The following is a 12,512-nucleotide window of genomic DNA, read 5'->3' on the forward strand; positions in this document are numbered from 1 at the left end:
GCCCACTGAGCCTTTTTTTCATCGTGACTGTATCAGAAATGGTCTGCACATCCAAAGTTTGATAGTGCAGAGTGGCCGATGTGGTTAGTGGTAGGAAGCGATGTGCCATTTCTTTCCTTTTGAATGTAGCTCTCCTGGATTCATCTATCTATCTTTTGATTAGTGTGTTTCTTTATAACACGGCGTGCACTAAAAAGAAATCAGTTTATTTTTCTGTCATATCAGGAACATCAATCCTGCCTTTGCCAACAGAATGATTGCAGGAGCCATCCAGAAATGTCCATATGAGGCCTCTGACATTCATAGATCTTCAGCGAGAGTTTGCGAGAGTGAGTCAAAGGCAAGGGTTCAAAAAAGGGTGGCCTTGTGTTGTGGAGAAATGTCAACCCCATCTTTGGTGTGGAGTGGTCAGTATTAAAGCTGGGGAGTGACATTTTTGGAGAGCCATTTTGTATTCTGTCAGGCCGTTTGGGAGAAGCTGTTAGCGGGAAGGAAATGAGTGTGGAGCAGCTCGCCGAGGTGACCTCCATTACTTTGTGTTAGAAGCAGAGCAGAGTCCAACTCATGAGGAGAGGATGAGTTTCATGTCTGTGATGGATAAAGACTGAAGGAAGACAAAACATCCAGGAGGCCGTGAGATTTATGTCCTATAGGCTTACCTACCCTGGAGACGTTTAGGTGTACGTATATAGAGATATGCTGGTGCGCACACACACACACACACACACGCTGCATCGGTAATCACAGTCACAATTTCAGCACAGGTGTGGAAACTGTGAGCATCAGCGGAAAGTCGAACAGAGCCACTGCGCCTTTCATCCAAAACACACAAACACCACCTGGTGACTTTTGCCAGCCAGTGGCCGCGTTTAAGGTTAAAAGCTTTGACTTCCGCTTTATACAACTTCATTACAGCTCCAATTAAAACTATTTCAGTAAATAAATCAATCAGCGCTTTAGATAACAAACACGTCGCAGCTTTAACGTAGCAAAAGTGCAGCTACAAAGTGGCCTCTAAGGGCTACGGGAAGTCAATACGACACCACGTCCACACGGGCAGAGATTAAAATCACGTTGACCTTCTGAGATAGAGGGTGTGAAAAGCAAACGGCAGATCAATGCAGAGGCTGGCTAATTCAGGTTAATTATGCTTCCAGTAGCAGGTGAAGCAGACTGATTGGCCATATGATATGATGAGGTCAACAAAGGCTGTCTGCTATGTAGATAAATCAATATTTGAAAAGTCCCAAGAGTCACTTGCTGTAACATGTTTTTGTCATCACATCGACTGAAATGATCAACTAACGAGCAGGAAACAATATGGGCTTGAAGTTAGACAGAGCATCTTATGCATGGAAAGCGAACGCAACAACCTCAAAGAAATATAATCTCTAAAATGTTTATTTTCTGAATTATTAATTCAACTACATTTTCTGTAGTTTTTAAATAGAGCTTGTTTTCGGAAATTCCTTTGACAATAAACAAACTCAGCTAAATAAACTCTAATTATGATCTATAACTCTGAACTTTATCTCTATTTAGCCTAGTAACCAGAATAAACACTTCTTAAGTCTTTAATTCCCCAACATAAATGCCACACTACGAAGAATAAAATTATGGTGTAGAATTCTTTATTTCCGTGGATCAAAAAGTTATCCAAATAAAATATTTTAAGTATAAATCACTGGATTCTGCAAAAAAAAAAGAAAAAAAAAATCCACCATATGTAAGTTTATAACTAGAATTGAAGTCCAATTCCACCAGGTTGATAAAAATTTAAAAAAACTGAGGTCATGACCTAAGTGTCCTAAAAGGCAGCCATGCTCAGCACCAACGCCCTGATACTGTGAAGTTCAGACAATCAAACAGACATTCAACGTAGTGGTGGACTGGCGGTGAGGGGCTGGATGCTTCCAAAGGGAGTTCCTGGGACACTTTCTTTTTTTTAAAAAAAGAAATGTTGTTGCCAAGCTGCCTTCTCTGCATTTCAGTCCCTCTCAGATGTTTCTGTAAATATAGACCTTTATTGCACCTGCATTACTAACCAAATGTGCTTATGGACTTTACACACATCACTGCAGCCAATTTGGAAGCCAATACAATTCTCTGTCGCTCTCATTCACATTTGCACACATGCACACACACACAAATACATATTTACTTTCTCCCTGGCTGCTCCTCCCATAACTACACCTTCACTTCCTCTCATCCTCCTGAATGGCGTCCTGCTCTTTCCGCTTCACACTTAGCTCCTCCACACTGTATTTGATCTGTATTCACCTCTGCTGGTAATGAACGAGCTAAATCCGAGCTGCATGTGCGCTGATTTGGAAAGATGGTGCCTCGATTGCGCTTCGCCCACTGCGAAGTTTGGTGAGGCATGACAATGAGCTCTGCTATTTAAAATTAGCACTCATCAGTGTGGTTAGGCGGCAGATCGGCCTTGGATGACTGACTCTGACTCTCACTAACAGGAAACAGAAACTGTAAGTACTGTATGTGGGTGAGGTATTAAGTGTCTGACAGAGAGTAGCGTAAAGAGTTATCTGCTCACTCACTGAGTGGTGAGGTGATACGAGGAAGACACTGAGCAAATGAATGAATACATGACGAGGCGGTGTACGAGGCAGGAAAGTAATGTAACCTGGCCACTGCGAAACTTGCTTTTACGCTCAGCTGATTTGTCTCTCCAAAGCTTCTATAGTCTTGAAACAAGGCTGCATTTAAATGTATCAGTGATTAATGATGATGGCTCAGATATGGGCCACACTGACTCATTTTTGTTCTCCACATGCATGTGGAACCTGTACTGCCTGTGCTGTACTGTCTTTCTGCTCAGTAAAAGTGAGTAAGTCTAGCAATCTGTTGTTTGTTGCGGAGTTTTCACATACAGATTTTTTTCTTTTTATTCCAAGCCAATCCTGCCACAGCAATACTTTGCTTATCTGAAGTCTTTATAGACGCAGGCACACATGTAACATGGTAGAAGTATATTTATGTGTCCACTTGACATGGGGTTCACCAAGCTGTGCAATGTTGCTGCATTAACCAAGTTTCTCTTAATCCTTCGCTTTAATTAACGTGATCACTTTGCGATGACTTCATTCCTTAACCTCTGTGTAAACTGGGAGAGAGCAGAGAGTAACCAGGTTTCTGCAGACTGAATTCCAGTACATCATTTTAATAGCGTATAAGAAGTAATGTGTTGGAGGCTGTTTTTCATTGCCCGCATTTACACATAATGGTGAAATGTAATGTCTGGGTTCTGAAACATGCTGCTGGATACTCTCTAAGTCTGGATGTGATAGAACGCAGCGAGTGTAGCAGGATCAATTGACTTTGAAGGGATAATTTATTCACTGGCCGACTCCCTGATGGCAACATCTGACAGTCAATGGCTTCAGTGTAATTTGGGTGTTAGACCAATCTCCAGCCAAAGGACTTTATTAATATCAGCTGAAAAAAACTCAGCAATTACCCTTTAAGGTGCGCTTGATTTATTTTGCAACAGCACCTAACAACATTGAAACATATCCAGAATTTTCAAATATTTGAAAGGTTTTTGAGTTCAACTTTGCACTTGTCTAAGCAAGTCGGACAGTCAGCAGAGAGGGGAATGAGCGTGTGAATGAATGCATAGATTTATGGGTGGGAAAGAGAATAATAATTAAGTTAGTACACTCAGGAAAGATAAATAGAGGAAAGTAAATGTGGACAGAGGGAATCATAATGATAAAGAGCTGTTGAGAACCCAAGTATATGAACCAAGAAAAATAAAGGGCAGAAAACTACTCCCGAAGCAGAGCATAAGAGAAGATACCATCCATGACTTTTAAATTCTGAAATTCCTTGAGTAACTTTGATATTTTGCTTTGAAAAGACACTGAGGTGGTGATGTGAGCTGCCACAGATTCCTCTCTTTTTGTTCTGCCACAGAACTGCAACCTTTGGACTGTGACATGAGATCAACAACACCAGAGCCTCAGCCAGTATCAAAGAATGAGGAAAACAAACCAAAGTAAGATCACAGAGAGTGGGAAATGGAGAGGGACCAAGAAGTAAAGGAGGAGGAGAGGAGAGAAGAAGAGAGAGGGAGTGTGAATGAGAAAGAGGGAAAGGTACAGTAAGTGGAGAGGGAGTGAATGGACCATGGAGTGAACGATCATTCACTAAAACCTGCTCCAGCATGAGTTGAATCTTAATTGATGGATTGCGGTAATATGACTCACTCTTGCTATTTTTAGCTGCTGGAAAGAGAGCAGTGTTTCTGAGTTGAATGTATGTGTGTGAGAGTATTCTGTATCATTATGCAACCAAGAATAGATTTGTGGTTGCATGAACTCTAGTGCCCCTTTAGATCTTTTCACCATACAGACAAGACTGACCTGTATCCCTATAGACGACCGAGGTGTCTTGAGGTACTCCTCAGCCTTGGACACCAAGATGGCCTTGTCACAGGTGAGCACCGAGCTGTGGCTGTCTGTGGACGGGTGTCTTTTTCCGGCCATGACTCCGGCCGCCTCCATGGCTATAGTCACGGCCTTGGTGCTGTCCAGGCTGTCAGTGGAGTTATAGAGCGCCCTGCCTGGTCTCAGCCCCAGGCTGAGACCATCAGGGGCCCACATCCCACCATGAGGATGTCTCCCCTCGTGGTAAGCGTCCTGGGTGGACTCGGTGCTGCTCTGGGCTGTGATGGAGATGAGGGGTTTGGAGGTGGTGCGCGGTGGGACCGGAGGAGGAGTCTTCTTGTAGTTGGGTGTGTAGGTGATGGCTGGAAAAAGGTGGAAAGACATAATTATTGAAAAGTTATCTTCAATGTTGATAAGGTGTCGCGGCCGTCATGGAAGGTGGAAGCTATTTATTTTTCAAGAAACAGAAAAAACAGCCTTTCTGGTTTGTGACAGTGCATTTTCTAGATAACACAATTATGTTTTAGGTCTTTTTTAATACATAGGGCAAGTGTCTAAACCCACCAAAGACCATTTAATCCATCAATTTATTTGCAAACCTAAAAATAACAAAATATGACTTGATGGGCATCAGCAAATAATATATGAACTGTGATCTATAAGAAATATAGAAATTTAAGACTTATTCATCGATTGAAACCATAGTACATACCTGTATAATAGTAAAAGTGAATCTTTGAACTACCCTGTACAAAGTCTAAATCAGTATTCCATCTACTCTTTCACATCACCCTTTAGAAATTTGGATTTAAAGGTTAAAAAACAACATTGACACCATACCCCATTCTCAGTGACCATCCCACCACACACATGCCTTAAAGGATGAGGCTGGTGATGTTCTATGTCTTTACTAGTGTCTACAAATCCTATGAAAAGACCAAAACCAACAACATGTTAGTTTATCTCGCAACTTCCCAATTTTGTCTGTTTAGTCCCAACCTTATCTCATCAAAGTAAATATTTCAATCTTTAGAAATGGCTCGTGAAATATAGAACTTTAAATTAAAAAAAGGTTCAGTAATTTCCTAAAACAGCCGGTTCATGTAATTTCCATTAATTGTTACTCAAACAGGAGTGACTGCACATTTATTGGGGACTATTTTTAGCTGTGGATTAATACACATTCAGAACTTTAGTTAGTATTTACATAAGCAGGAGGACAGTATGTCGTTATCCAATTAATGGGATCTCATCACACTGTTCTAACCCTGATTTTGTCCATTTTTTTTTTTACAGTGGTAGTAAAGATAGACAGGAAAGGCAGGGGGAGAGAGAGAGAGAGAGAGAGAGAGAGAGAGAGAGAGGATGACATGAACCCGACCTGCCGCGGTAAAGACTTTGGCAGAAACAACCTGCGGACACCACGTATTCATACCCAGTTATTATATGACAAGAGGCTGATTTGACTTCCGATATATTATCACTTAATATTAACATTTAATTAATGTACTTTCATTACTTAATGACCTCATTAGCATATGTGGAGAGCTAATATATCGTAGCGATTATAATGATGGGACATTAGGCAGAAAAACTATTTGTTTCCTCTTTATAAATTTTAGGTTGGTTTGGTTGCTGAATATGAATTTAAGCATGACTTACTGCACACTTTGAAAGGTGGGTTTTATGTTTGTATTTCTATATTCCTCCTGATCATCTTATTGATCTCAGCTCCTGTCTAAGTGAGTACTTTCTTTTCAAGAGGTGCGTTTTGCCTCTCCACTAGTGTAGAAACCCCTTTCTCCTCTTTTGTTCACTCTCAGTGCTCAGATAAGGGAGAGAGTGGTTTAAAATGTGAGCACCATTTAAATGCGATGAATATACATTTTTTTGAATAATGGAATAAGTCGATAAAGTAAGAGAGAACATCAAAGCTGCTGTGACCCGAGACTCTCATCAGACACGGATGATAGTGAAAAACCAGAGTGGCAATCAGCAGCTCTCGTATGGAGGATCCTGGTGAGGAGCTACTGTTTGAGCAAGGCTGACAACTCTCATCTTCTTATTCTGTCCATTTCACGACAGAAGGAGGGGGGTGGGGATTACTTTCTTTCAAGTGCAAATGAGAATATGGACTTAATCCACAGAGAGATGGACTGAGGAATGGGTCATGAACGCCTTCTAAGCTTTGACGTGTCTTTATTTTCAAGCGAGGCTTTGAGGGAAGAGCTCGCTCTGTGTAGTTACAGGCCGAAACATCTGAGGCACAAGCTGTGTTTGGTGTGTTCTGATCAAAGCTGAGAGCGTGCCAGGTACCTCGGAGCCAAGAAAAGAAGAAAGAAAGAAGGCGAAGAGGAATAATAGCGAGTCACGCTGCAGGTTAAGTTATGGGTTATCGTTTTCCCTGACAAAGAGGCAAACAGTGTTGAACTCTGTTTCTGTTCCTGCCTTACAAATGCTTACATCACACAAAGCAATTAAGGAAGTCCTTATGACACCAAAACAGGATCTATTTTCAGTTCTAATGAGGTGCATCCTTCATGCAGGGCCCCAAAAAGTTAAGACATAGATTAATACCATTTCATCCTAATTACACTGTAGCCTGAACAGCACAATTACAGAACAAACACACTGTTGTCTAAAACAAGGGACAAGGGACCAATTTTTTATTTTTTTTTGCAACACTTTTTTTTGTAGAAAGAGCATCATTTATGTTTAGAATAAAACCCAGGGCTCTCTCACCCGTATTTTGGTTGTGCTTATAAATAGCTAGAGACGTCTGGTCTGTGAAAAGCGTTCTGCTCCAGGGGTTTAATGACGCACGCTGCTGTCCATTCACAAAATTAACTTCTCATGGCTGAGGAGATGCATTAGTGAGTAAGATGAGGTAAAGGGAGACAGAGATGTAGGAGAGGAAACAGGAGGGAGGGTGGATTTGTGGGGACAAGAAGAGAGGGTGAGGGAGTGTGTGTGTGTCTGTGTGTGTGTGTGTATGTGTGTATGTGTGTGAGAGATAGAGAGCAAGGATAAATCAGGAAGCGAGGAGAGATCAAGGGAGGAAAGAGATGACCCGTTCAGGGGGCATGATTCAGCAGGAAGACCAAAATAGAGCCATTATTAGCCAGCCAGTCGTGCAAGAGGAGGGGGTGGGAGGGGAGTGGTGGAGGAGGGGTGTCATAATTCTTGCTCCCTCTTAGCAGTGGCAGGATTACTCAGCATTTATTTTTCATCTGAAGTGACCTCACTCACTCACTCACTCACTCATTCACTCACTCACTCACTCACTCACTCACTCACTCACTCACTCACGGCTTATACAATGTGGGACTATTACCAAAACAGTGAAATGATGTTGATCACTGTCTCTGGGTTGTGCATAGTGAGTCCTTATCCTGTGGTCCTGTCAATGTGGGTATTATTATAACCATGATGACAAAGGTCCTCTAACCTTAACAAAGTAATGTTATTGTAATTTTAACCCATTCTACAATGTTTCCCTAACCCCACACAAGTACTTATTCTAGACCCAAACCACGATCTTCCCCTAACCAAACCTAAGCTGTGTTGTGCTGGGACCAGAAAATGTTTTTCATTTTTGCAGTGGTAATTGGTAACAATTATTGAAATGAATATAATGATAATTTGGTCCAGATGATACAGCATCAAATAAGAAAAAAGCTACTGTGCTGTTCTGAAGGGCAGTCACAAAAGATGCATTTTAATTTGGAGAACTTGTTGGATCACTTATAAATTTAGCAAGAAATTTGCACCACTTACGTGCATCATTACGTTATAGTGTAATCATGTGGCCCTTTCTTGTAGGATGGGCCTTTCTCAAAATTTTAACTTTGATTTTACTTAAATTTATATGAGAAACTGGCAGGCATGCCATTGCAGGGGATGGGGACACGTGGCTGGGGGGAGGAAATGTGGCACACATCCGAGGATGAACGAATCAGATTCAATGAGCAAACAAGCATGCTCTGATGTCAGCAAAGCTATCAGGACTCTGAGTTATTCAAACAGAAAAATGACATGTAATGTAAACGATTGTCAGAAAAGCAAAGCAAACAAAGCTCCTCAAATAAACACGTCAGTCGCATCGAAATATGGCGAAGATTAACTCACTCTCTTGCAGTGTGTAATGAGAAATGTGTGAAAGGAAAAGTGCAGTTTGTGTTCTTCACGGCGCTTCAAGAAAATTCAACTTGACTTTTCATGTCACCAGTTTTCCCAAAGTTATTCAAAGTTTGTTCAGTAAACCAGCTCACAAAGCGCAGATAATGTAAACACAGTAGATGGACATAGAACAGAGTATGTACAGTGTTGATATCTGGTGTCCAGGCTCTGACCTCATCGCTCTTGACACTTTGCTCACATATTCCAAAATAAAGTTAAGAAAACCTGGGGCGAGGTAGAACCGGGAGTAGAAGGAGGACGAGTCTGATTCTGGGTCTCTGTGTGCAGTGCAAAGCAAACCACAGATTAACATACTGTGTTACGTAGCATGCAAGAAAACATACTAACTCTAGTTTGGAATGAAGTCATTTAGCTGCTGGCTCCTTATGTGCAGGTAAACTTTCAACAGACAGTATGTACGGTGAGGACAATTGAAATGACGGAGGATGTTCAGAGGCTGCTAAATGTATTCAGTGTGAATACTGTTTAATCTCTCTTTCTCTCTCTCTCTCTCACACACACACACACACACACACACACACACACACACAAACAACAACCACTGTGCCAGTGAGGCAGATTAACGTGATACACAAAGGCAGCGATTTAACCACTCAATCTCTGTTAGGACCTCTCTATCTATCAGGACTGGCTTGTATGCTAACATGAGGGTGGGGCTGTGGGGGAGTTGATTGACACGTCGTTTAGAGTCTTTCTCCCCGATTGGATTTATCACTGTAAAGGAAATGCAGCAGTTTGTTTGGCGGCAGGCTTTTAAGGATATGCAGATGATCCTGAGGGAGGGAGGGAGGGAGTGGATGATGGATGGTGATCTCCATTATTGGCACTGTCACAAGTTTTGCAGCCAGAAACAATAAAGAAATTAAATTTAAAAATAGCCAACAATAGATAACAAAAACCAGACTGGGTGAGTCATTACTCAAGCTTATTTAACAAACGCTGGATAGTTTGTGAAAGTTTAAAAGTGTCCGGAGCAGTGTGATGGATCGCTGAGAACAAAAACACAGTTTGCAACAAACAAAACACCCCTGTGGCGGCAAATGTTGTCATTTCATGGCTAGCTCGTCTTGATCTGTGGATCAAGGGCGTTCCTTTTTCTGCACGCCTATAACGCCTTGGAAGTTGTCCCGCTGTTCATGAAAGTCACACTGCTGAGTCTTGTCTATAAGTAATGGCTGCTGCAGTCTGTAATGAGACCCCCCCCCCCACCCCCCCCACACACACACACACACACACACACACTTTAGCTGCTGGTTGCACGCTGAACAGCATTTGCATGTCACCACTTAGATGCATTGTCACTGTGTTCTTAACCTCACCCTTTCAAGAAAAGTAATGGGCCTCTTGTCGACCGGATGGCTCACTAAAATACCCGATGGAGGCTAATAATAGAAATATGTAGAGGGTGGTGTGTGTGTTTGTGTCTGTGCTCATGTGATATTGCAGACTTTGGGATGGAGGCGGGTTTGAGGAAAGTGATGCAATCGTAAATATGTCAAGCAACAGCAGAGAAAGCACTCTCAACAAATGAGAGTCCATCAAGACTGTAGTCTCTCTCAGTCAAAAAAGCAGGATGGTGTAGAGAGTGGGTGGAGTGGAACAACTGCATTTTACAGTCAATCCAGCTACTGTGGGGTCAAGTTCTTCATGAATGAATAACAGATATTTGTGCTCAAAGAACTCAAGGGGAAGACACTGACAAATGGTGAAGCTGCATTAATACACAGAGGTCTTTTAGTGTAAATGAATTGTTATTTATCCTATAAACTCCCACTTGAAAATTAAGAGTATCACATTGCTTTCACTGTAACTTGTAGTTCATTAATCATGTGGTGGCATTTCTTTTCTTTCTTTCATTCCTTGCTTTAGCTGTGAAAATGGGAGTAAGTGCATATACTCAACATTATTCAAACTGAATTTTCAGAGTAACTTGCCACAGAACAACTCACGTTTGATTAAAAGAAAGTCTTTCACATTAATATGAAGCAATGAAGGATGCCCCAGGTAGCAGGTTTACCTGGGGTTTGCTGGGGAGTCCGATCAATGCTGCAGGTGGAGGGGAGGCAGAACTGGATCCCTGAAAACAAGGGAGCGGGGTGGATATTCAGAAGAATGGGCATGTCTGCCCAAACATACAGTACAGTATTATTAACATCACACAAGGAAGAGTGGATCCAGGGAGAGACTGCAGGCTATTAGGATCATCCTGCACAGCAGGATGTAGAGCAAAATCACAACTAAGAAAAATGCCCTCAGCAGGGAGGCACACTGACTAGGTCAGTCTATAAAAACATACAGTATTAAATGCACCATGTTCCAGCAGAGCATCTTGTTCAAGGAGTGACCAAGGAAATTTTGGATAAGGTATACAATAAGCAATCAGCATTCACACAAATACTGTTTATTTCCTGATACATTTGTTTTTTCATCTTTGAATGTTTACTACGCTCATACACATCTGATGTTTATTATATACCATTTGCACACAGGTGCAGTAACCTGTGTTTGAGATTGGTGTGAACATACATCATGTGACCTGGCTCTTTATCACTGACCTGACACAGGTGCCTGGATAAAGACAGGAAATCCTATATAGTAATTATAAAAACAACAAAGCTGACTCCCCTTAAAGCCTGTTGTAGTTATGGATTAGCAGCGATGTGTGTGTTACAGTTGCAGGTGAGTTACAGTTGCAGGTGACCTGCATCTGCAACTGTGTGTGTGATGCGCTGACCAGGCATCAACAAGTATTGGTTCTGTGGTATGAAATGTGAAAAAAATTTTTCTTGACTGGATTTTTTCTTGGCATGTTCAATTCTTGGAAATAGTAATTGCAAGGTAATATTTCTTTGAGAGGAAAAAATGTATCCTTCTTTTCATGATTTTGTATTCAAATGCATTCAAATTAGTGTATTTTTAAAAAGATTGCATTACTGCTTAATTCAGGCAGTACTCAATCATTTTGCCTCTGATTTATAAGTACAATATGACTACTTCTCTTTGCCAGATTCACTCTTGAATCAAGAAAAAAGTTCTCGTAAAGAGTGCTAAAAATTTAAACATGACCACCGCCTATGTGGCAAGTGCTGGGTGAAGTGAAAAGTATTGATCTTGATATTTGCTCCTTAAATGTATTAAGTTCATAAAAAATGAAAATGGATGTATACAGAAAGCAATCAATTATGTAAACTATAGTAGGGCAGTTCAATTGTTTTACATGCCATAGAGGTCATCGGCTTATTTGCCTTTTAATAATTTAACAGTAGATCCTGTGTTATGACAAACACAGCTATGCCAGCACATCAAGTTTTCTCTGCAAATCCACCTTCAGTTAAGCAGAGATTTCATAACTTCTCATCACCACCAGTCCCTTTGTTCTGAAGTTCACAGTAAAAAAAAAAAAAGGGCCTGTTATCACATGCCAGTATTTTTCATTGCATGACTGAATCCTGAAAGAGTTTATTCTTAGACTATACCTTATGAATAAACATAATGTGACTGCAGTGCAGGTTAAATTATGTGCTACTTCTAGATACCAATTTTTACAATTTGCAAATGAAAATTTAAACGTGGAAGGTGTCCGGGGAGGAAAAGGCTGTTGCATTTTTTTTTTTTTTTGCCAGATAAACGAGCAGAAAGAATAAAACAGTACAAACTAATTGACTTCCCACCACTTTGAAAACCTTTCAGATTCAGTCAATTTAGCAAAACTTTCATGAAGTGCTCTGTGCATATTCAATTCAAAACAACACTCAGGAAAATCCTTTTCTGGTAGCTCACTGATGCTCAGCTGAAAGATTCCTTTTGTTCCACTGCACTTTATTAGAGCACAGACTTCAGTGGGTGATTCCATATAGAGCCCGTTAATTGGATAGATAGCACAGATATATCTTGTGATTTGCC

General features: G+C 41.0%; 1 protein-coding gene across 1 annotated transcript in view; it reads right to left on the reverse strand.

Moving 5' to 3' along the window:
- dlgap2 (DLG associated protein 2) overlaps positions 1-12,512 on the reverse strand; it is a 161,906-nt gene that overhangs the window by 7,250 nt on the left and 142,144 nt on the right. Inside the window, 1 exon segment of the mRNA XM_022751077.1 lies at positions 4,386-4,771. Within this exon segment, the coding sequence (XP_022606798.1) occupies positions 4,386-4,771 (386 nt within the window).

Source organism: Seriola dumerili, unplaced genomic scaffold (genome assembly GCF_002260705.1).
Source record: "Seriola dumerili isolate Sdu_G_001 unplaced genomic scaffold, Sdu_1.0 BDQW01000149.1, whole genome shotgun sequence".
NCBI classification, from domain to species: Eukaryota; Metazoa; Chordata; class Actinopteri; order Carangiformes; family Carangidae; genus Seriola; species Seriola dumerili.